The sequence below is a fragment of the Budorcas taxicolor genome, chromosome 5 (assembly GCF_023091745.1).
Source record: "Budorcas taxicolor isolate Tak-1 chromosome 5, Takin1.1, whole genome shotgun sequence".
Lineage (NCBI taxonomy): Eukaryota > Metazoa > Chordata > Mammalia > Artiodactyla > Bovidae > Budorcas > Budorcas taxicolor.
In genome coordinates this window covers 119,093,616-119,118,648 of record NC_068914.1, presented here as the reverse complement: position 1 = coordinate 119,118,648, position 25,033 = coordinate 119,093,616, and the positions used below count along the sequence as shown (strand labels likewise).

The 25,033-nt window shown below is 50.1% G+C and overlaps 1 protein-coding gene across 3 annotated transcripts; it reads right to left on the bottom strand.

Annotated features, from left to right (window-relative positions):
• Positions 1 to 170: 170 nt before the first annotated feature.
• Positions 171 to 23,821, bottom strand: CSF2RB (colony stimulating factor 2 receptor subunit beta). 3 transcript variants are annotated; one of them, XM_052640105.1, is made up of 14 exons: positions 23,788 to 23,821; positions 14,696 to 14,947; positions 13,628 to 13,751; positions 10,906 to 11,096; positions 10,116 to 10,267; positions 9,865 to 10,033; positions 9,193 to 9,328; positions 8,878 to 9,032; positions 7,146 to 7,285; positions 6,031 to 6,193; positions 4,683 to 4,773; positions 4,419 to 4,476; positions 3,491 to 3,597; positions 171 to 2,873 (listed from the first exon to the last, which is right to left on the bottom strand). In XM_052640105.1, the coding sequence occupies exons 2-14, from the start codon at positions 14,769 to 14,771 to the stop codon at positions 1,763 to 1,765; spliced, it is 2,673 nt and encodes an 890-aa protein (XP_052496065.1). In that variant the 5' UTR covers positions 14,772 to 14,947; positions 23,788 to 23,821; the 3' UTR covers positions 171 to 1,762. The 3 variants fall into 3 exon arrangements, with proteins under 3 accessions (XP_052496065.1, XP_052496066.1, XP_052496067.1); XM_052640106.1 differs by having other exon boundaries at positions 7,146 to 7,192; XM_052640107.1 differs by lacking the exons at positions 10,906 to 11,096; positions 14,696 to 14,947; positions 23,788 to 23,821 and having other exon boundaries at positions 13,628 to 13,752.
• Between the last annotated feature and the right edge of the window lie 1,212 nt (positions 23,822 to 25,033).

Here is a 25,033-nt window from a genome sequence, read left to right as displayed (position 1 = left end):
AATCTGACACCAAAAGGGAAGCCATGAAGGAGTTCACCCATAGATTCATTCGACCACCCAGACAAGCCTGCATTGAATACACTCAAAAGCATGATGAACAGAATTAAAAGGCAAACCACAAACTGGAAAAATAAATTTGCACCATCTGTGAAAGGCCAGCCAGAGCTAAATACTTTGTAAAGTTTATTTAGAAAAAACTGGACATCTGACACAATGAGATCTTAATGAGTTTGGCTCGGTGGGGTGGGGGGGCAGAAATTACAAATGTCCAAGAAATAGGAAAATATGTGCAAACATGACAGTTTTGAAATAATGCAAATTGAAACAATTTAATGCCATCTTTTGCATATTAGAAAGGCAAAGATTTAAAAGAACCATTATCCTCAATGTACAGACCAAAAGCCTCTCGTAGGTGGCTGGTGGAGGTGGGAGTTGTAAGATCTTTCTGGAGGGAGGGCAGCCGGGAGATCTGGACTATAAGCTCAAGTGTCCATGTCCTTGGGTCGTTTTCCTTTTTCCCTTGTTGAGCAATTCTTTCTGAATTTTCTACATGGTTTTTGAACTCTGCTCCCCTCTCAAACTTTCCCCAGCCCCACTAGCCTAAGTACAGGAAGGAGATCACTTCAACCAGCAATCTGCACTGCCCACTGCTCAGATGCAGGGACTAGAGGGTCCCCTGAAACTCCCCAGTCACCTCGAAGAGACTAGCAGTGTTTCCCATGAGTTCAGAACAGTGCTTCCCATGCCAAGTCCACAGGAAGTGACAATTCTTGGAGTGACAGTTGAGGCTGGTGCTTTGCTACCACACCTGGGGTGACAGATGCTTGCTGTGCCCAGGGCTGCTCTTCCAAGTCTGAAACCCCCAAGCCTCCACACTGCCTCCAGCCTCCTGCCTCCAGGCTGGAATCTTGTGCACATTCATGCCTGCCAGGGACAGACAGAAATCCTCCACGAAACCAGACGTGTCAGCATCAGAAGAGGCTCTGATGGAGACAGGATGAACTTCAGAATGGGCTTAGCCCAGACCTCAAACTAATTCTAGTGATAAATCAGTGGAAAGAGAAAGAAGACAAAGCAAAAGCAGGAAAACTTGGTAAAAAGGAAAAGGAGACAAATGAAATGAGTGTGTGTATATATGCTGCTGCTGCTGCTGCTGCTGCTGCTAAGTTGCTTCAGTCGTGTCTGATTCTGTGCGACCCCACAGACGGCAGCCCACCAGGCTCCTCCGTCCCTGGGATTCTCCAGGCAAGAATACTAGAGTGGGTTGCCATTCCCTTCTCCAGTGCATGCAGGCATGCTAAGTCGCTTCAGTCGTGTCCGACTCTGTATGACCCTATGGACAGCAATCCACCAGGCTCCTCTGTCCACAGGATTCTCTAGGCAAGAGTACTCGAGTGGGTTGCCATTTCCTTCTCTGGTGTGTATATATATAAAGTTCCAAGAATTCAGAACTTAAAATAAGTTAATTTCAAAGAACAGTGTGTATGTGTGTATGCGTGTATGCGTGTGTGTGTGTGTGTGTGTGTGTGTGTGTGTGTGGCAGAGAGGAAGGGAGGGAGAGAAGCTTGACCTTGCTGAAGGTCAAGGAAGGAGGTAGATGGTTAACTTATTTTTCTGGTCTCCATCTATTACAACATGGAAGCTTCTCCATGGCTTTGCAGAAAGGACCAGGGAAGGGAGCAGGGGTGGCAGGAGCGCCAGGCAAGGCAGGAGGAAAGGCAGGCCCTTTCCTCTGTTCCCCTCCCTCCAGGTCTACAGAGACTTAGCACACCTGCCCAGGCCTGCTGATGTCCCAAGGGGGCAGTGACAAGTAGTCCTGCTGTTTCAGGGCTTTGAAGAGCTGAATGGCCGGCACCTGGGGAAAGGCCTGAGCTGGAGGCTTCTTAGCCTGGACCACCTGGTTGAGGTCCCTGATCTCAGGACACGGTCCTGGGGAAGTGGGCTTACTCTGGGGGGAGAGAGGGCCAGGAAGGAAGCAGTAGTCACCCACCTGCTGCAGGACAAGGAGACCCTCAGGGGTAGGGGAGGTGGGGGGCACATCTGCCCGGTGCCGGCCTGGGCTCAGGACAGGGCTGCTGACTCTAGGAGGGGCAGGGCTGACTAGAGGGGACTGGGGAAACTGGCCTGTGGCTGGAGGGAGCTCCACATAGCCCTCGAACTCTGGTTTCCAGGGAGCTGAGGCTACAGGGGGCCCATCAGCCAGTCCAGGATGGAAAGTGGGGTTCTGGTCTAAGGGGAGGTTCGGAGGGGCAGCCTGGGATGGAGATGGGGCCCCGGTGGGTGGGGTGAATATCAGATCTGGAGTGGTGACATAACCAGAGGCTATGGTGCCATCCTCAGGCCAGGCAGTGGGCAGAACTGTGGGGGCCCTGTCTTTCTGGTCTTGACCACCCTCCATCAGCCCAGGCTCTGGAGGGGCAAGGCCCACCCCTGACTCCAGGGAAGGGCTCCTCTGGGCCCCTGGGCTGGACTTTGTGTTCCCATCCCTGGCCTTGCCCTGCCCCTTCACCTGGGCCAGCGGGACCAGCTGCACCTGCCCCCCTGCAGGCAGACACAGGTACTCCAGGGACCCCGAGGACTGTGGCTTCCTGCTCATGCCTGTCTGTGGGGGCACCTGCTGGCCCATGAGGTCAGACAGGGAACGGCTGTGGGGCGGCCCCAGATAGGGACCGTTGAAGTCAAAGCCGGAAGCCTGGCTCTCAGGCCTGCTTGAGGGGGCAGCCAGCCCTGTCGGGGGGCTGGGGGGCTGCTCCGTGGGAAGGTCCGAGGCGGTCAGAGTCATGTCAGGCTCTGATGATGAGTCACAGGCATCTTTAGGGTCCTCTGTGGTGAGAGGTGACACCTCGCTGTGCCTGCAGTCTACAGGGAACACCCTGTGGGGAGAACAGGGGCAGAGATGCTGGGACCTCCTTGGACAGACATCTCAGCTCATGGCAGAGGGGGTAGTGGGACGAGAGGCCTGGCCACACCCACAGAAAACTCAGAGCAGGGCAGTGTTGGGGAGCAGGCCCAGAGCAGGAAACCAGATGCTCCTCAGCCTCCCCATGGGTCTGGCACTCCAGCTTCCGTGCTCTCATTCAAGGTCAAGGACCCCTCCCACCCTCCGCTCCTTGCTGTCACCCAGCTTCAGGCCCCAGGTCAGTGTCCAGCCTGGGTTCAGTCATCTCTCACATGACGGTTAGTGGCAAGCTGGTGGCTCTGATGCTGAGGCCATGAAGGTTCACAGACCCTTTGCCACCCAGTGGAGCCAAGGCAGTGTGGGGTCTCCCTGGGCAGCAGGGTGAAGGGGGGTCATCTGCTCCAGTCTCCTGCCTCCAGTCAAGTCTGAGGTCTGACCCTCGCTAACCTGGGATGCCTCCTGCTTTAGCGCCACCAGCCTCCATGGATGTCTTCAAACTGAGGCCCAGACCCAGGCCACCTCCTCCAAACCTCTGGTGTGCAAGAGGGGGCCACCCTCCCACCACCCAGGGATCCCCTGCCCGACACTCACCCCTCCAGGAGCTGAGGGCAGCTGCTGCCCCACTGCCCCTTCTGTGGGCGGCTTCCACCACCCAGGGTGGCCATGCTGTCTGGCAGCCGGAGTCCAGCACTCCCGTTCTGGGAAGAGAAAGGGCATTTGTATCTTTGGGAGTCAAGGTGCTCCAGAAGGTGCAGATGGAAGGAAGGCCTTGAGGATGGTAGAGATTCAGGAGCCCCCAGAAGAGGCAGATTCTCAGTACCAGCAGGATGGCCTCCTGACACTAGGAGACGAGGCCAGAGAGGGGCTGGGACCTCGCCGGGGTCCTGGGTCTTCTGAGGACACTATCTGGACTGTCCCTGCTCTGTGCTCACCCCAGCCCCCTTTGCACTGCCGTGAGACCCTCCCAAGGCAGCTCTGGCCCCGTGTACTTGACCAAAGGGTTCCTGTTCCCCAGGGTCCTCTCAGCCTCCTGCGACGTGCCCCAGACTCACCGCCCTCCCCACTCAATTCCCTTCTCAAAGGAGCCTCATCTCCACCCACCACATGCCTTCTGCCTGCTGTGGCCTCTCCCACCTGCCACCACCCTGCATCCCTTAGAGCTCAGCTCTGCCGTTCTGTCCTCGGAAAACCACTCTGCCTCCCACCATCCACCTGCCCTCGATGTGACTACGCCTCTCCTGGAGCCTCCCAGGGACCAGCCCCCCATGCCAACCCTCCCTCCTATCCTAGGTTAGTCCCCACCGGCAGGGCACCCTGAGCGTCAGGGGAGACCAGGGGGTCTCAGCACTGGGCTTGCGGGCTGGCCTGGCTCTTAGAGCTTCCCAGCCCCTTCTCTAGCCGCCTGCACCTCCAGCCCCACTCAAAGCCCACAGGAAGAGGAGCAGGACGCGGGCATGGGGACATGGGCGCAGGAGCACGCGAGCCCCACACTTCCGCTGCCCTCACGGCCAGCTCCTACCTGGAACAAGTGGCTCTTGCTGGGGTTGGGGATTTTCTCCTCCCATTTCTGGTTCAGCCTGAAAAGACAGCAAAGGGGTGACTGCTGCCCAAGACCTCAGGGCAGCTGCCTGTGCTCACATACGGAGGTGGAATTGAAGCCCAGGGAGAGCTCAGATTTGTCCAAGACCCCATTGGGAGCGGGTGAAAAAGCAGTAACAGAGAGTGACCCTGGCATCCTCTAGGGCCCTGGATAACACTCTCCCTCCTCTTGGAGTACCCTTACCTGTACCCGTAGACACCACAGAAGTGCAGGACTGGAAGCAGGATTAAGGTGCTGATGACAAGGATGAGGGCTAGGACCCACATGGGCAGCACTTCAGGAAGCCAGAAAGGAAAAAGGATCATTAGCATCCAGGGAGGGAAAGGGCTGGAGACTCAGAAGACGGGGTGTAGCTGCTTCCTTGGGGTGCAGAGGAGAGGAGGCCAGAAACTGACTAAGAAGAAGGGGGCCTTTGTCTGAGCCACCCACAATGTTGGCTTGGTGGGAGGACACAGAGGGTTAGATCCTGGCCAGTAGCAGGAGTTGCTATGGGAGGGCAGCAACTGTGGCCAAAGGCAATCACAAGGGACTTCCCAAAGGAGGTGGCATATAAGGTGGTCATCAAGAACACGGACAACAGGAGGCAGAGATGAAGCAAGGGGTGATGGTGGAGGAACCATAAAATGCAAAGTCCCATCAAAGACTCTCTCAACTGTCCACTTGGGCTTAAGCCCCTTACTGGCTGGGCCCCTCCAGAACTCCGCTGATCTCTTTCCCTTAGGTCCTGTGGCCCAGTTCTCCTTTCTGCTTGGTTGAGGTCCTCTCTCTGGGGCTCTTACCCTGACAGTTGGCTGGGACTGGGGACCTTGTTGCAAACACTTTGTCCTCTTTCTGCAGCCACCTTCTGGACCTTGTCCTATACTTGTCTCCTGGTGGCCACCATGGTGATAGATAAACGAAATTAACAAAAGTAGGAGATTGAGAAATCAGACCAAAGCTTTCCAATCTCAGGCCCCAGTCTGTAGTTCCTCAGGCTCAGTGGTCCCTGAGTAGTAGCTTCCACAAAGGCTAATGAAAGCATGCCTCTGTGTGTGTGTGTGTGTGTGTGTGTGTGTGTGCTCTCAGTCATGTCTGACTCTGTGTGAACACATTGACTATAGCCTGTCAGGCTCCTCTGTCCATGGAATTTCCTAGGCAAGATGGAGCAAATTGTTATTTCCTATTCCAAGAGATCTTCCTGACCTAGGGATCAAACCCGTATCTCTTGTGCCTCCTGCATTGGCAGGCGAAGCTAATTCTTTACCCTTGCTCCACCTGGAAAGCCAATAGAAGCCTGGGCCATATTAATAGAAGGCTAAGGTTCAGTTGCAGGGAGACCTGTTGGTGAGACGTGCTCTCTCCTCTGTCCTCTGGAGACCTTGCCTGCAGTCTGCATTGCACACCAGGAGGTGTAATTTTCTAATCCCTAATGATGCCTGGGAGGGAAGGATGCTATTCTGGGGTGGGGTTACGTCTCTGTGTTCATATCCTCCCTGTCTTCTGCCCAGCAGGGCTGTGCCAGGAGGGGTGAGGTGGAGCGTGGCAGACCTACCCCAATCGGTGTCCCAGGACCTTGCCTCACTCCACTCGCTCCAGATCCCATTGTAGTTCCCCGGGTCGGGTTTTACTCTCACTCTGGCCTGGTACCGGCTGGCGGGCTCCAGAGGTGGCAGCGACATGGTGTGGGCATTCTGGAAATCCTCTGTCTTGGTGTCCTGCAGGAGCAGGTGTGTGAGCAGGAGTCTTGAGGTCTGGGGTGCGTGGGCACAGCTACGAAACCCTCCCGCCTCAGCACCCCAGCCTTCCTGCTACCCATCAGTTCCCAGCTTGCAGTCACATCCCCAGATCTGAGCAGCATCACCCTCACCACGGAGGACTGCACTCCAGAGGGACAGGACCAGGGAGCACCTCTTGTACTGAACTCCTGGCACACATGACAACATCGGGGTGCAGAAATCCTGAGGAATCATCATGCCCCCCTCACCCTCCCAGCTCACCTTGGGGCAGCCTGGACCCCAGATATGGTCTCCCTTGGAGTGTGGTGCAGGGTGACCGAAACCTGGACCATCAAACAGATGTTCAGGAGCCCAAGGACCACTCCCAGATCCACCACTAACCCACTTCCTCCTGGCTTCAGTTTCCCCATTTCTAGCCAAAAATTCTGGGGCTGGCTCTGAGGTTTCTGGTCTGCCCTCTGTGGAGCCCCAGGTTCTGTCCACAGGCCCCAGAGGCTGCCTGAGGGCCGGGGCAAGATACTGAGCCCCAGGCTGAGGCCCTGCCGGCCTCCCCAGGAGCTGCTCTGCTCTTAGCAACTGCACATTTGCATTCTGGATGAGATTCTTATGAAGAAGTGTCACCTTATTATGACTTTTGAAAACCCATCCTCCAGCTGCCTCTCAGCTCTCCCCCTCCTGATGTCTATGCCCCCTTTGCAACTCGGGGTCATGTGTACATTTTGGCCAAGTTCACATCATCTCTGTGAGTCTCAGTTCCTTCACCAAAGGAAGAGACAATGAGACTGCTCATTGGAGTGACCGCCAAGTGCCAGTGGCTCTCTGAGGCTGGTCACATGCTGGGAGCCAGGCATCCGGCAGGTGACATTTTCCCAAGTGTTGTCTCACTGCCCTTTCCTCCCCTCCAGGCCCCTCCCTGGGCACAGGCTCTCACCTCCCATGAGGCTCCTTCTTTCTTGTACTGGACCTGGAAGATGCAAGCTATGTGTGAGTAGCTCATTTTTTCTTCTTTCCAGTGCAGGATGTAGCCATCTCTGCCTTTGGTCACGTTGAGGGTTGGGGGAGCCATCTGGACTGGAGGGAGGAAAATTTTTAAGGCCTATTGTTTCTAGTATTCCTCCAGTGGAACATTTCTTGTCTTCCGTGCTCATCACAGGTGCTGTCTCCACTAACCCAGGACCCCAGATCCCACCCATCTTAGGGTCTTTGCACCCCGGTTTTACCATGTCATCTATTTTGACCTGAAATGCCCTTCTCTTGGGAGATGTTAATATACACTTGTTTTGTGGTGAGGTGACCAAAAGTATGGGTTACCCCTAGTATTTAAATAGAAATAAATGTACTGTTAATTTATTCTAATCTAGAGTATTGACACTGTTCTAAGCATTATTATACATGCTAAATTTATATGAATAATTTCACTCAGTTATAACAACTGGATGTAGTAAATACTCTGAATCTGTCCACTTTTCAGACAATTGAGCCCCACAATGATAAGATAACTTTCCAAGGACAGGCACCTATCAAGTGGTAGAGACAGAGATTGCATGGAAGATCCCAAACAATAAGTAGCGGATTTAAACCCAGGTAACTAAGACAAATCAGCTGCTGTCCCTGACACACACAAGAGACTGGGAAGAAGAATTTGATTATCGAGAAGCAATGCAGGAGTTTCCTCTGCATGAGGTCCTCGCTATGTAACAGGAACTGGGGAGCTTAGCCTGCAAGGTATGGCAGCCTGCCCCTGGTATGGCAGCCCACTCCAGTACTCTTGCTTGGAAAATCCCAGGGACGGAGGAGCCTGGAAGGCTGAAGTCCATGGGGTCACTGAGGGTTGGACACGACTGAGCGACTTCACTTTCACTTTTCACTTTCATGCATTGGAGAAGGAAATGGCAACCCACTCCAGTGTTCTTGCCTAGAGAATCCTAGGGATGGGGGAGCCTGGCGGGCTATCGTCTATGGGGTCGCACAGAGTTGGACATGACTGAAGTGACTTAGCAGCATCAGTACCCAACATAAGAAGTAAATAACAGATGAATTATTATTAACTCTGAAAATATCAATCTGGGGAGGACTTTGGAAACTTAAAAAAGAAAAATCCAATCTGGGAAAGAAAAGGAAAAATCGGTGGGAAGACCAGGAGGTCGTGGGCAGAAGTAGGAACTTTTGAGCAACTGAGAAGTTGGAGGGGAAAATAAAGTGAAAGTGTTAGTTGCTCAGTCGTGTCTGACTCTCTGTGACCCCATGGACTATAGCCCACCAGGCTTCTCTGTCCATGGAATTCTCCTGGCAAGAATACTGGAGTTAGTAGCCATTCCATTCTCCAGGGGATCTTCCCAACACAGGGATTGAACCGGGGTTTCCTGCTTTGCAGGCAGATTCTTTACCATCTGAGCCACCAGGGAAGATAGAGCTAAAAGACTGAGATCAGAGGTGTTTAATACTGATATTCTTGAGGAATATCAGTTGCATCTTCCTTCATGTTATTTGTCATTGTTGCATTATTGCTTCTTGAGAACTTCCAGGATAGACTGGAATCATTTTTGTTCCATTTGGCTCCCTGGGGTATTTCATTGAAATTGACACACATGAAGTCTGGACCATGAGGAACAGAAGAGTGCTGTTGGGAGATGCTCCACACAGAAGGCTAGGGGCAAACTTACTGTTGTCTGAGCTCTTTATAAGTTTCTCTTCTATCTTTGGTCGAACAGAGACGATGTACTGGCTGTAGTTCCTGGGGTCAGGCACAGGAATCTGGCATCGGTGCCGGATGTAGGGGCTGCCAGTCTCCTTCTGCACAGGAGAGCATTCTTCCTCCCTGAGGATCACGGGAGAGGTCAGGGCAGGGGGAGGCAGGGCTATGTGAGGGGTGAGACCTCAGGGGGAGCTGTGGCTTCTGCTGGGCTCCAGGGGCAGGAGGAGGCCTGGAGAGGGTGAGGCTTAGAGGAGGGGAGGGGACAGAGGCAGGGAACACTCACCGCGCATCAGGGCCGGTCTTGTAGAAGAGGGTGAAGGAGACAGAGTGGGTTACCTCGGACCTCACTTCCCAGGTGCAAGTAAGCAGGGCAGCCCCATCAAAGAAGCACTGGAGGTTCTGAGGCTGGGCCTCATCCCCTGGGAGGCAGAACAAACCCTCCTTCAGTCCTCATTCGTTCATTCCTAGCCTTCAGTGGGCTCAGCATGAGACTCGTCACAGAGAGATTGTGGGGCTAAAAACATCAGGGGTTAAACTCAGCCTGACCTGCCAGCCGTGTGACCTCAGGTCAGAGGGTGAATTCTGTGAAACTTCACACTCCCTGTGCAAAATGGGGAGGACCTCTCAGCCTCGGGGTTTGGGGATTTATTAAATAACACCGTCGTGTTGGTGTGTCCACATGTCGTGCAGCCCTCATGAAAACACAGCTGCCCATATGCCATTGTGATTAAATTGTAATTATTCCTCCACAGAATGTGGACAGCAAACTGGGGCCTGGGGGTGAGTCAGATGCAGCTGCTGCCTCTGCAGAGTCACAGTAGGGATGGGGTGGGTCCAAGGAAGCCACACTGAACACAGAGCACCCGAGGATCCTGTCGTGTGGACAGTGGACTCCTGTCCTGGAGCTGTAATGAGCTCCCCTCTCCACAAGGGAGCATTGTCCCAACTCTGTCACCTGGCTGGGAGTTCCAGGAAACCTCCTGGCTCCACTGGCTGGGTCGTCCTGACAGCCCCGAGCCTGGGGCCAGCCTGGTGCACACTCGGGCCACGTAGGTGCTGCTGGGCAGGAGGTACTTTAGCTCCAAGATGGCCTGGGGGGACTTGGAGTGGATGGTGTGGGCATCCTGGAGGGGAGAGGGGCTGTTTGAGCAGGGCCGGCTGGGCCGGGTACCTGTGGGTTTGGGGCACAGTTGGTGGGCTCCCTACCTCCCAGGATTCCTGAAGCCGCTTGTAGGCCACCTCAAACTCCAGGCTGGATAGCCAGTGGCTCTGGAAACCCTCATGGGCTATCTTCCAGGACAGCAGGAGACTCTCCGTGGTAGTCGTGACGCTGAGGTCCTTGGGTGTGGGGGGCTGCACTGGAGGGACAGGAAGGAAAGGGTCCCTAAGGGGCTGGATGACTGTGCGGGAGGTGAAGGTCCTCTGTGGCCCATGTGTGGATAGGCCTGGGTCCCAGGCCAGGCACTGCTCCCACTGGCTGAGTGACCTTGGACAGACCCCTCTTCTCCATGGACCTCAGACTGCCTTCTGCTAAATCGTGGGGATTCAGCATGAACATGAATGAAGCTGTGCAGATTCCTAGGCCTCAGAACATAAACTCCATAAAAGGTGCTCAAATTAAACTCCAAAGGGAGCTAGCTTCCTTCTGTCCCCACGGTCCATGAGGTGGCCTGTGTGGCCACCAGCAGAGGGCACTGTGACTCCTATAACTCCCTCTTCAGGCCACACTTAACTAGTTCCTCTGCCCAGGGTCATCCTGCACCTCTCAGTACCCAGCAGATGTGTATCCTTCTCCAGAAACTTCTTGGGTCCTCTCCCCAAGGCAGAATCCCTTGTTCCTTTTCCTGGCCCACCACACCCTTTGTATGGTCCTTACAACCCTGGAGGATTAGATGTTTCCACATCTGCCTCCCCAAGTAGGCCAGGCACTTGTGGACACTCCAGGGTTCTCTGTCCTCACAGGGGACTACGCTTGGCCAGGGACCCCAGGCCTTACCATGCTGACTCAGATTAACGGTGAGCTCAGTGACCAGAGGCTGGTCCGGTCGGAATGAGAAGTAGTCATAGTCGGCAAGGACAAAGTTTCGGTAAGGAATAACACATTTTCTGGGTACACAGCCAGGACAAGGGCTGTTTAACCAGGGCTTGTCGTCACTAAGATTGCAGGACACTCGCTGTGGATGGTCCCTGCCAGGAGAGGAGAAGGTTAGCCGAGAGAGAAGAATCACTCACTCACAAATATTAATGGGTGGTTCCTACGTGTAAGGCTTTGTTTAGTACCAGGGAGCCTGGCAGGAAACAAAACACATGCAAATCCCTGTCTACAGTGCAGACATCCTAATAGAGGCAGATATACACAGAACAATGAAGGAATGATGTCACATGTCAAATGGAGAGAAGCGTACATAGACAAGTCAGGAAGGAAAGAGGTGTGAGCAGGCCAGAAGGGCTGGCCTGGGGATACAATTTGAAGTAAAAGAGGCAGGGAAGACCTCTTGGAGAAGGTGACATCTGAGCAGAAACTTGAAGATCAGGGAGGGAACCATGCCAAATCTGGGGAAAGAGGATTTCAAGGAAAAGGAACAGCAAGTGCAAAGGTCCTGGGGTAGGCATAGGTTTGGGATGTTGTGTGACTAGGCAATTAACAGTGCATGCAGAGTAGAGATGTGAGGGTGGGAGGTCCAGGAGCCTAGCAGAGTGAGGTTACAGAAGGTCAGTGCTTAAAAGGAATGTAAGGAATTTTGAATTCACTGGAAGTGAGGAAAATTGAGAGTTATGAGCAAAGGAGTGCTGTTTTGACACACATTTTGAAAGGATTCCTGTGGCTGCTGAGCTGTGGATAGATTGACTTGGGTTGCGGGGGGTGGGGGGCGGCAATACTGGAAGCAGAGGGACAAGTTAGGAGGCTTCTGGGCTATCTCAGTGATAAGAAGTGGTTTGAATCAGGTGTTAGCCAGATTCACTTTCTATTTGAAGATGAAGTAGATCACATTTGCTGATGGATTGGACATTGCGGTGAAGAAGAGAAGGAGGGAAAGGAGACTGGAAAGCAAAAAATAAAAGACTGCCCCCATTTGTCTGGCTTGAGCCCCTGGAAGCTCCCCTTTGGTGAGCTGAGATGGGAATCTAGCAAAGGGGCTGTCTTTGGGAGGCAGAGCAGGAACTTGCTTAGGACACTTGAAGTTAAAGACTATAAGGGACAATGTGGACAGGCAAGTGCACCTATGGTTCTGGAACTTGGGGAAAGGTCCAGGCTGGAGAGAGCACGTCTGGGTCAGAGCCATAGTCTGGGGCTGGGTCTCTGCCGCTGGATCCAGATGCAAGAAAGTGGAGGCCCAAGAGCCCTGGGACATCGTCCCCTTCAGAGTAGGGAACAGACTAGGACACAGAAAAGGGCAGGCCAGGGGGACACGGGGAAGGGCCTGGGTGCTGGCCAGGGCCAGGGAGGGAGGTGCCATGGTGCCTCGTGCTTAGGCCCAGCCGGTCCTTGTCAGGTGCTGCCTGCGGGTGTGTGGGGAGAAGGCCAGGACTAACCACTGATTTTCACCAAGTGGGCATCACCGACTCCAGCAGGAGCAGTTTAAATGGCCTGCTGGGGGCAGCAGAGTCCTGGGAGAGTGGGCTCTGGAGGAACTACCTGAGAGGCACTGGAAACAGGGCTCCAGACCACTCTTTAGAGGAGGCTTCCTCAGAGGGAAGCAGAGAATGGACAGCCGGGCTAGGAGACTGGACTTGCGAGGCCCTGAGCTGCAGTCTGGTTGGCATCTGTAAGTGGATCCTGGGACAGGGTCCCTCCACAGCATGGGGACAGTGGAGACTGGGATGGCAGTGATGTCCTTGAGCAGCAAGACCAAGTGGGGCCCCGGCTCTGGCCTCAGACAGGCCTGGGACAGGCCATCACTGCCGGGAATATCCAGGGAGGTGGAAGGCCATGGTGGGGGGAGGTGCTGGGAAGCTTCTCTTCTGGTGTCCCAGTGCAGGAGGAGGCAGGCCACAGCTGAGGACGGGGATGGGGGCAGTGGACAAGGAGGATGGAGACTCTGGGGAGAGCAGGGGAGAGAGTGTAGGGGCAATGATGCTGTGGAGAAAAGCCCTTCTTCCAAGGGGAGGTCGTCAGGGGTCTCCCCAGACCCTGTGATGCCTGCTGTTTAATTATTTCCATTATGGTGAGTTAGACTATCACCAGATCCCAGAATGGTGGGAGTACCTTCCCAAATGGGCTATGCCCTGGAGACTAGGTGAGGCGAGAGGAGAAGCCCCCACTCCAGAGGCAGCAGGGCCTGGGGGAGACATGGTGCTTAGCCTTGCAGGCTGGACACAGGACACTGGTCCTGCTAAGGCCTTGAACCCACTGTGTGGCCAGGGGGAGAGACCTCACCTCTGCAGCCTCAGTTTCTCCATCTGTGAATTGGGCATCATGTCCCTGTCCTGCCAACCTCATAAGGAGGACGAACCAAAATTGACTTCTGCCGATTGATTTTGTTCAATTGTGACAAAATAAGAGATTATCACCATCATCAACAATATTAACATCGGAGGTTCTTCCCCCAAACCGGACATCAGACAAAAGCCCCTGGGCCTGGCAGGCTGCCTGATGGGTCGGGAGCTCCTGGGCAGGAGTTTCCCATCCCTACCTTCTGTGCAGCCCCAAACCCCTGGCACTGCCCACACAGCAGCGCCCCTCACTGCCCTCCAACCCTGGGCCCTGCCTCACTCACTCCTTGGGCCTGCGGTAGAGGGTCACGTTGACCAGTTGCTGGGCATCCTCGGTGTCTGCCCACCTGCAGATGATGCGGCTGGTGTAGTCATTGTGGCAGCGCAGGGTCTCCAGAGGGATAGTCCCTGCCAGGGAGGAAAGCAGAAAGAGGGTCACACCTTCCCCCTTGTCGCCAACTCCTGGGTGCACACCACTGCAGAGAAGTCTCCCAGAATCCTGTAGAGGCTCCTAGAGCCCAGGCAAAGGTCCCCAGGGACCATGGCAGGGGCAGAGGCAGCTGTCTCTGCAAGTGTGCAGGTGTAAGGGAGCCAGCTGTGGACCCTCCTGTCAGGAAAAACACGATATTCTAGTTGATTCAGAGCATGTGTCCTGAGCCCCTGCCTTGCCCTGCTCCTGGAGGAACAGAGTCCCTCCCACTATAGGCAGGCAAATGCATCAGACACAGGCCTTTCCCCTGGGCCCCCCGGGTGGGTGCAGCCTGGGAGCAGAGGCACAAACCCACCCCTAAGGGCCCTATTCTGGGACCTCCCCACCCTACTCTTGGATCAGGCCCCACTAGGCCTGATGCTTGGAAAGTGGAGTGTGGTTCCCAGAGTTATCAGGGGAGCTGAGTGCTCTGGGAGCCCTTGGAGAGGGTGGTCAGTGGCCTGAGGAGCCCCGGGTGAGGAGGGCATCTCAGCAGGGCCTTGAGGCAAGAGGGGAGACACCCCCCCCCCCCCAACACACCCTGGCTGAGGGTCCCCAGGAGCAAAGGTACAGAGGTGGGAACTGGTCAAGACCTCCAGGTGCTGAGTGTCTGGGGGGAACACAAGGTCAGACAAAGGACTGGAATGGCCAGCCAGGAGGTTAGAGGTCTGGAATGCCACACTGGGAAATGTGGACAGAGAAGCCACACAACCAGAGAGGGTCTTTACAGGAGGCCAGAGAAGAAGGAGCGGGAGTGTAGGGGGAGGGAAGGGAGGCCTGCAGGGAAAATCAGGGGAGAGAAGAGATGGTGGGGAGGACGGAAGTCTGTGGCTCTGGGTTCTGTGGCCCGGCAGTGAGAAGGGGTGGGGGTGATCCGGCTCACCTTCAGCCCCTGTTGTGCTGAGTCCCCAGCAGAGCGCCAGCAGAGCCAGGGAGAGCAGCCCCCGGGTCAGTGTCATCTCGTGATTCAGCTCTGGAGAACAGGTGGCCCGCTCGGGTGGGTCCAGGTCTGGGCAAAGTGTGGGCTCCTCACTGTCCTGGAGTCTTGTGTTCCTCCCCTGCTGGAGGCTGGGCTAGACCCATGTCATCAGCTCTTGGGAATCCTCCTCTCTCCGGGATCCTGCCTCCTCCAGGCCTGCGGAAGGAATCATCAGCCCATGAGACTTGGCCCACGTAGTAGGGCGGACCCAGGAGCAGCCTTGCTGCCTGGCTGCAGCCCCACTGCTGCCTCAGCCTGGCCCTTGGGACAGTCCCTGCTCCTCAACTCAGTGCCAGGGATGTGACCGTGAAGGAGATGCACTTAGTGGCCTCTGCAGATGTGGGTTCCCACTGGGCCACACTGCCCTGGTAATGAGAAAATTCAAGAGGGAAGCCTGGTATTTGATTTTTACCCCCACCAGCTACTGACCTGGGGGAGTCACTGGGTTTTGGGGTGTGATCCTTCTGTGGGAGTGAGCATGTGCACACACCCTCACCACACACACACACGCTCATGTGTGCATGCACACACACACACACACACACACACACACACAAGCCTGGTGCTCTCCCCACCTTGTTCCATTTACCTCATTCCTCCCACACTACCCCCTGAAATGCCAGTTCCCTTTTTTTTCTGCAGAAGGTTGGGGATTTCCTCATTTCATTTCATCCAGCCCCCGGGAAGTACCAGGAAAGTAGAACAGAGAAGACCATGACTCCTTTTCTGTCTGTAAAATTGTCGAAAACTTCACTCAAGCTGCACAGACACATATACCAGAAGCTCTGTTGCTGGGGAAAGCGCGGCTCTAGGCTCAGCCAAACTGACTTTCAACACAGGCCCTGTCCCTCTTGTGCTGGTGGCCTGGGCTGACTTTTCAGTGCCCTCTGAACCTCGCTCTCTAAACCTGTAAAATGGGCCCAACCTGACGTATCTCACATGAGATCGTGAGAGAGAGCCAAACTTGATGATCTTTGTGGGGTGATTAGTCCAAGAAATGCCTGGGAAGGAAGAGTGGGTTTGTCTGGGGCTGGGGGAGAGTATTTTAGCTCCTGCAGGGGAGCAGCGCCTTGGCAGGCAAAGGAGAGTCTGCCTGAGCTGGTGCGGCTTGCTCTGCCTACCTGGAACTCAGCTAAAAACTCAGAGTTTCTCTTTGGGTCTTACCACAAATGCAAATTCCTCACATGTAAAGAGGTTAATTCTTCTGAAAGTCAGTTATAAGTTTAACACAACTCTAATCAAAACTTAACAAGATTTTCTTTCTTTTTGCCAGGAATTCACAAGGGGAAAAATATGTGTGAGGACAGTTAATAAGACTTTAGAAGTCTCATAGAAAAATGGATCTTCCTCAGTGGCTCAGCAGGTAAAGAATCTGTCTGCAATGCAGGAGACACGGGAGACACCGGTTTGATCCCTGGGTTGGGAAGATCCCCTGGAGGAAGAAACGAAAACCCACTCCAGTATTCTTGCCTGGAAAATTCCACGGACAGAGGCACCTGGCGGGAAGTCCAGAGGATTGCAAACAGTCAGACACGACTGAGTGAGTAAGCACCAACAGAAAATAAACTTTCGGTTACCAAATGGAAAGCGGGGAGGGGTAAATCGGGAGTAGGGGGTTAATAGACGATCAGTCCCATCACTTCATGGGAAATAGATGGGGAAGCAGTAGAAACAGTGTCAGACTTTATTTTTTGGGGCTCCAAAATCACTGCAGATGGTGACTGCAGCCATGAAATTAAAGGACGCTTGTTCCTTGGAAGAAAAGTTATGACCAACCTAGATAGTATATTCAAAAGCAGAGATATTACTTTGCCGACTAAGGTCTGTCTGGTCAAGGCTATGGTTTTTCCTGTGGTCATGTATGGATGTGAGAGTTGGACTGTGAAGAAGGCTGAGTGCCAAAGAATTGATGCTTTTGAACTGTGGTGTTGGAGAAGACTCCTGAGGGTCCCTTGGACTGCAGGGAGATCCAACCAGTCCATTCTGAAGGAGATCAACCCTGGGATTTCTTTGGAAGGAATGATGATAAAGCTGAAACTCCAGTACTTTGGCCACCTCATGCGAAGAGTTGACTCATTGGAAAAGACTCTGATGCTGGGAGGGATTGGGTGCAGGAGGAGAAGGGGACGACAGAGGATGAGATGGCTGGATGGCATCACGGACTCGATGGACGTGAGTCTGAGTGAACTCCAGGAGATGGTGATAGACAGGAAGGCCTGGCGTGCTGTGATTCATGGGGTCGCAAAGAGTCGAACATGACTGAGCAACTGAACTGAACTGAACTGAACTGAGATGTATGCTACCATATATAAAATACATAAACACCATAAACTGTACAGTACACGGAACTATATTCAGTAATAAACTATTATAAATAAACTATGTTTATAATAAACTATAATGGGAAAGAATCAAAAGTAAAACAAATACAGATATATATATGTATAACCAAATCACTTTGCTTTACACTTGACACCTATTAAATATTATAAATCAACTATAGTCAATAAAATAATGAGTTTCCACTCAATAGCAAAATTTATTATAAAGATCTGATAAGTAAAGTAATGGATTTTCACACATCCACACACATGCATGCACACACACAACAAATCAGTAGACATACTGATTAGATGAACTGTATTTCACCAGAGAATGTACTATGTGATGAAGAGGAACCACAAATCAGTATTAAGTGATGGAATAATAAAAAGTGTTGAAACAATTGAATAACAACATAAAACATATCAGCCTAAATCCCTACCTTACACAATTCCCCATGTATCAAATCAATGAAAAATTTAAATATAGGCAGTTAAATCCTATGAAACTTGCAAACTGTACAACTGGATATCTTTGAACTATTTCAGCTTCAAAGCACCAGAAAAAATCAAAGACAAAGGCTGACAAATAAAAGTGCCTAAAAGTGAACACTTCAGTGTTTTATAAAAATAACTGAACCACAAAGCAAAGGACAAAGTGAAAAATAAATGTTTGTGCCAAAATATGGAGAACAAGTGACTACCTTTATGCTATAAATAGTTCAAACAAATTGATGGCATCCAAGGACACAAGCATAAAAGACCTACATGCAGAGAATTCGTATTAGTGGCTAACAATTACAAAACACTTACCATCATCTGGCCACTGTTCAAAAGGCTGTACAGATATTAACACATCAATGTGTAGGTTAAAATCTCCACTTTGTAGATGAGGAACCTGGTATAGGTCCATGGTGATACAGCAGAAAGGAAAAGGCTGAGACTGTAGCACAGGAGATTGGCTTTAGAATTTGTGTTCTTAACCAGTTATAATAGTGAGTAGCATAGTGTTGTATTTCCCAATTATTGGAATCCTACATCTCTATTCTGACATATACTGACCCAACAGACACTTCTGTAGATATGCACAGATGTCTGTGCAAAAACAAAACAAAACGTTAAAACATCTTAAGTAGCATGCTCAGAGAGATTTGAGAAATCATGGCCACTTAAGAACAGATTGCTATGCAAAGGACAAATAAACAGAGTTCTTAGCATTTGAAGGTAATTGAAATTGTATTGAAGTTTTGTTGAAGAAATCCATAAAACAAAGAAACAAACACACACCGTAATTCAATAATGGGCCAAATCAGAATTAACACTATAAACTGTCATGTTACAAATGTAGATATTGAAGACAGCAAATAGGCTAGGAAAAGAAAAGTCTTAGAGAAAAATTGAGGCCTCGGAAAGAAATTCAAGAGTTCCAACATCTAGAAGCAGAAGACAGAGAACGGAGGGCAGGTACGGCCGACGGTGTTGGTTACCTAGCTGTCCCCTTTCCCCTTGGTAACAAAAGGTTAGGTTTTATGTAGGTTTCTTGCTGCCAGAATAAAAGATTTTATTTCGTACACTCTCCTCTTGCTAGGTGTGGTCATGTGACTAAATGTTGTCCAAGAAGATGTGAGTAGAATCATTGGGTGTGTCATTCAAAAAAAGTTGCTTAAAGGAAGTGGCTCAGGTAGGAGAAATCTATTTTCGCCCTTCTGCTTTTATTCCTTTCTCCAGTTTGCAGTGATGGCTGGATTTCCAGCAGTCATTTTGAATTATAAGGTTCTTTTGAGTGTAGAAATCATATGCCACAGAAAAAAAGAAACCTCAATACCTCTTCTCACGGTGGACCAACCCTATAGTCTGAGCCTGCCTACCTCTGGACAGCTTTCATGTGAGGGAAAAAACAAACTTATATAGTATTATGCTACTGTTATTTGGGGGTTTTCCATGTGCAACCAAAGAGATACAATTGTAAATAGAAGAAAAATTCACAGGGCTTTAAATCAGGCAGTAATTTACTACGTTAAAAGCAAAACTCATTTTTAATAGCACCATACTCAGTCACGTACTAATAAACTTTTGGTCATCAAGGAGTAAAAGGTAATTCTAGAAGCTTCCAGAAGTAAACAAATAAGTTATTTTCAGTGAAAAAAGATTGGGTTTGCAAAGTCCTCTAACAAGTAACACAGGACGCTAAATAGATAGTAATGTCTTGAAAATACTGAGAACAAAATATGTTTGAACCTAGAAATATAAAAAGTCTAGCTTACTTTGAAGTTCAAGGGGAAAAAATCATAATATTTTGGAAATGTAAGGACAAAAAGGGCTTCCCTGGTGGCTCAGATGGTAAAGCGTCTGCCTGCAATGCAGGAGACCTGGGTTCGATTCCTGGGTTGGGAAGATCCCCTGGAGAAGGAAATGGCAATCCACTCCAGCACTCTTGCCTGGAAAATCCCATGGATGGAGGAGCCTGATAGGCTACAGTCCAAAAGCTTTCCAGATCTTTTTAAAGAGAGTTACTCTAGCATATATTTCACACAAAAAATAAAAGTTCCAAAAAAGAGAGATAGCACCTGATACTGGAATCAATTTTGAAAAAAGAAACCAATAGGACTTACTGTTAAGTAAAGAAATATTGTTACTGACTTCCCTGGTGGCTCAGACAGCAAAGCGGCTGTCTACAATGAGGGAGACCTGGGTTCAATCCCTGGGTCAGGAAGATCCTCTGGAGAGGAAATGGCAACCCATTCCAGTACTCTTGCCTGGAAAATCACATGGGTGGAGGACCGTGGTAGGCTACAGTCCATGGAGTTGCAAAGAGTCCTGCACGATGGAGCAACTCCACTTTTCAAAGTAAAAACAAATAAATACACAGTAACAACATTGAAGTAAAACTGAGATCATTTTAACACAAGTGTTGGCTATGAGGTTAGAGGTAAAAAGCAGAGATGAACCCAAAGCTTGCTGAGGATCTTGCCTTGTTTTGGAGGAGTATATATATTCTGAGTAAGCCCAAATGCTGATGGAAAATATAAGTTAAATATAAATATATGTGTTTAAAATGTAAGGGTTAAAGATCACTATGAGTGAGGATTAAGCATGGAAACCAGAGGATTACAGGAAGGGGGAAAGGAGAACGAGGAGAGGGAGGAAGAGGAGAGAAAAGCCAAATGCCTTCTTGCTCAAAATAAAATAAACATGCTCACCAAAATTCTCAAACTCATGCAGAAATTTAATGATAAAAATAGCTATTGGAAAAGGTAAAAAAAGGCACAAATTCACTCCAGACAAAAACAATTTCATAGAACAACCTGATGAAGACTTTAAAAAGAAGAATGCATCAACTCTATTTGTGATTAATAGAAATAGATCAACAGACAGATTAAAAGGAGAAAAAGATAAGCTTATCTCGACCGATGCCCTTAAATCTTTGATAATACAAAAGCCATTCGTGATGAGACAAAGAAATAAACTTTGGTAAATGAGGAATTGAAAAAAACGTTGGCATTTCTGGGTACATACTAGAAAACTTCAGTAACATTAAAGTCAACAGAAATGTCAGTACCTTCTGCTTTAAAGTAGAAGGCTGCCTGCTGTTTTATGACATGACCCCTATTTGGGGATCAGCCTTCCCCCAAGTAATCTGTAAATTCAAGACAATCCAAAGTAAGACTCCAAAAAGATTTTCAACTGGCTTAACAAAGTGATTCTAGATTATAACAAATCCAACATGAGGGACTTGCTTTATTGGTTAGAAAAACGATGAGTATAATAGTAGACAGATGGAACAGAAAATATTAAGGAAAAGAATTACTTAGGAATTGGAAGTAATAATAGCATTTCAAATCACAGAGAACACATGGTTTGCACACTCAAAATTAATGATATTTAGACAATCAGCTAATCATTTTTTAAAAAGTTAGATGATTACTTATTACCCACACCTCCAAATTCTAAATGGATTAAAGATTTAAATGTCAAAGCTAAAAATGATAAAAGCTCTAAAATATTTCTTTAATCTCAGGGATTGAATAAGACACCGAATCCAGAAAGCTGAAAGACGAAATAATGACAGATTTGACTTAAAATCAATGAACGCATTTGTATACAATGCAAGTTATCTTTAAACACACCAAAGAGAAAATAGACTCGTAATCCAAAAGACATATTTTCAACATGTCAATAAATGGTTCATACACGTAATAAATGGACCACTCCTAAAATGCTCCAAATGTATTAATACTCAATACATAAAAGACAACCAACCCATTGAGAAATGTAAAGGACATTTCCATGCACATTACAAACTGAATCCCAATGGCCTTTCAACACGCGGAAGATGCACAACTTCACCTATCACCAGGGAAAGGAAAAATCCAAGTGAGAACCAGATAATTTTTATCCATTACACTGGACAAAATTAAAAGATGGACTGTTTTCTTAAGGAGAAACCAGCGTTTTTATGCACTGCCATGGGATGTGTGTTAGTTCAGCTACTTTGAGGATGCTTTGACAATATCTATTATTATTTCAAATGTGCAGTCTCTTGCCCAGCAATTCTGCTCCTAGGAATCTGGGCTGTAGGAAGACTTTCTCAGGTGTGGAAAACTGGAAACCACCCAAGTGTCTAGCAAGTGTCTAAGTGCACCACGATCGATTGGGTAAATCGTGGTGCACCTATGAAATGGAGCAGGACCCCCTGGTCCTTGCCCACCCTCCACCCCACCGCGTCCTCTGCCTGCCTTTTGTCTGTGGAAAACTTTAGTCAAAGAATAAGTTTAATCAGAAAAGTGAGACATACAGAAGCAAGGGAAAATGGTCGAAAGAGACCAAATAATAATAATGTAATCATTAAGCACAATCAAGGATCTTTAGTGCTTTCTCAAGGGCTATAGATAATATTCTGAGCCATATCCTGTGAGCTGTCTTGCAGATACTAAAACACCAAGATGGAGAAGTTAACTGCATGATCACCAGACTGTACTCACGACATCAGCTGCCACGATTCCGAGAACTGGCCTCAAAGAAATGGGAACAAATGGACCCCGAAACTGAAGGTTAACTGTATCTCAGACAATAAAGATGACACTGGTCAGATCACCGATGACCAATTTGAAGATGACTGTCAGAGCTGATTGTGCTGTTTTCTGTATGTAGCCCCATCCCCACCTTCTGTTTATAAAAGCTCTTGCCTCACTGGATGCCAGTGTGGGGAGCTGGCCTTTGGACAGACATCCACAACGCCCTGCCACCACAGTTGCCAGCATCTGAAATAAAGCAAACTTTCCTTTCCACCAACCTGGCCTGCTTATTGGCTTTTGAACGGCAAGCAGCCAGACCCCATCACGCTTTCAGTAACACCGAAACTGATAAATGTCGTGTATCTCTTAGGGCTAATTAATGAGTCACATCTCTCCACCTTATTACAGAATGTTGTCCAAAATGTAATACTAAGTGGAAAACTGAGCCATAGGGCAACATGTATGTAATGTACTCCCAATTTTTAAATTTTTAGCAAAGCATAGATCCATGGGTTCACTTTAATATTAAATACATTCGTTAAAGAACTCAAGAAGTATCCTGTGATGTTAGTGGATATAACACAACATAAATAAAACTAATGAATGAAAAAAAGGGTGACCCAAAATTAGCAGGACAGATTTTACCTGTTATTAAACCATTAGAAAGCAAGGAAGATGATAAGCAGAGAAAATTAGAATCCGTTTATACAAAAATGTAACAGCGAGGTGTCTAAAGACTAAACATTGCACATTTGCAACTTGTTGCTGTGGGCTGCCTGGCAAGCCCCCTCAGGCTCTTATCTCAGTGGGGACCCAGAGAAACACCTGCCTTCCCATGCAGAGGGCAAGTGCACACCTGGACGAAAACACCCCCAGATGCCCACCACCTAGCCAACTCACTTCAGTAGCAGGCATCCACAGCTGGGCCCAAACCCAACTAATCGACAGTGGTCAGGGCAGAGTACAACCATAAAGAAAACATTCTTGGAGGGCGGAAGACATGTCTCTGAGTAAGTAAGGAACCTACTCCCTTCTTATCTTCTGACATGAGCTTCTCAACCCACACCAATCTAGGTCTGAGCACAACAAGGTTCCTGGCTTCATCATCTGCCTCCAGTATCTCTGCATCTCCGTGGACATTCACACATGTGTCTGCACGCACACGAATGTGTGTGCATGTGCGTGCATGCACAGACTTTTTCTAAACCAGGATGTCAGAGACTATCGGCATTCCCGTGTTCCAGACATGAGACAGAAGCCCAGGACAGGATGTTATCACTGCCACCAACTTTAGTGACACCTTAGTGACAAAGTAAAGACAACAGAATACAGCTGTGTGACTCCCAGGCCTGAACTCTCTACCGTCCCAGGCATCTTCCCCGCTGACAGGACAGGCGGATCCACCAGTGAGGACTGGACCCCCAAAGCCCTTCCCCCAACACCTAGGCTGGTTGGTCCCTGCTGTCTGTCTCCTCGTCCACTGGCTGCCCAGGAGTCTGGGTTCAGATTTTTCCAAAAGGCCAAGCCCTAACCTCCCAAGTCCCTGGGGCACACTTGCCCACTCAACACCCCCAGGCTCTTGCTGTCCTTCCCATTCCAGACTGCCACACGCCCCTGCTCCCGACCCCGCCCTTCAGCCTGCCCCGAAGCCCACACGTACCTCTTTGTGCCGGGACAGACGCCCTTCTGTGGTGTCTCCCGGAGGCAGTCAGCGAGCCTCTCAGGCTTCCTATTTATGCTGACGTTGTTAGGAAACAGAGAAGCAGAAAGAGGAAGCGGCAGGCCCTGGCCTCTTTCTGTACAAGCGCCTCTTCACAAGATTGCCTGGCTTCCCAGAACTGTGGACACCAAGATGTGAAGCTTTATTCTGAGCCTTTCTGGCTTTGCCAATGTTGCTCCTTCTTCTAGAAGTACTCCAATCTTTTTTATGCGGTCTCCCTAGAAACTTCCACATGTGCTCTCTCTGCTCAGTGCAAAGTTCCTTCATGCAGCCTTCCCAGACACCCCCGGGGGGATACGGGGGGAGGGGCAGCAACACCCAGAGCAGGTGAGAGCTCAGAGCCACAGGGACCTGGCCTCCCATTGCCACCTGCTCAGGGTGAGATCTTCTGCAGATTAGCTGCATGTAACTTCACCAGGGCTCAGGACCCACCTCTTGACTTACAAGCATCTGTAAATATCAAGGGCCATTGAAATGTCACAGGGCAAGACCTTAGCTCAAAGCCTGGTACAAGAGACCCCCAAGTGTTAGCTGGTACAATTTTGCTTCCCCTGGGGCCCGTTTGCCTTGTACCCCCCCTCCTCCACTGTTCCACAAGTCTTGGGGCTCACAGCTGTCTTTCCCCAACACTGTTCTGTGAGCTCCTTTTCTCTCCTCAGTACCCAGCATGCCCCCTGGCACAGATGGGGCCCTTAACAGCTGTGTGTGGGACAGATGAATGAATGAATGAATGAATGAACAAGTGAATGGAGAGTGGCCCCTGAGCACAGCAGGGCCAAGAGGAAGGCATCCCCTTGGGCTCAAAGTTTCAGGTGGCACCCAAATCCTCAGTAATCAATATGATAGTTTTATTTATCTTTAAAAATATATTTATATATATATATAATTTTTTTAAGCATTTATTTTGGTTTTGGCTGTGCTGAGTCTTCACTGCTGTGCAAGGGCTTTCTCTAGTTGGGGCGAGTGGGGCTACTCTTCCTTGCAGTGTGCAGGCTTCTCATCGCGGTGGCTTCTCTTGATGCGGAGCACGGGCTCTGGGGTGCACTGGCTTCAGGAGCTGTGGCGCTTAGGCTTAGTTGCTCTGTGGCACGTGGAATCTTCCCCCACCAGGGACTGAACCCATGTCCCCTTCATTGGCAAGTGGATTCTTAACCACTGGACCACCAGGGAAGTCCTCAAGATGATA

Excerpts from the sequence above, each read along its gene's own strand:
- CSF2RB (XM_052640105.1), bottom strand. The coding sequence starts at position 14,771 with ATGACACTGACCCGGGGGCTGCTCTCCCTGGCTCTGCTGGCGCTCTGC. Across the intron at positions 11,097-13,627 it reads CTCTACCGCAGGCCCAAGGA|GGACCATCCACAGCGAGTGT; the intron begins GTGAGTGAGGCA and ends CTCTCCTGGCAG. Across the intron at positions 9,329-9,864 it reads TTCCTGGAACTCCCAGCCAG|GGGATGAGGCCCAGCCTCAG; the intron begins GTGACAGAGTTG and ends TCTGCCTCCCAG.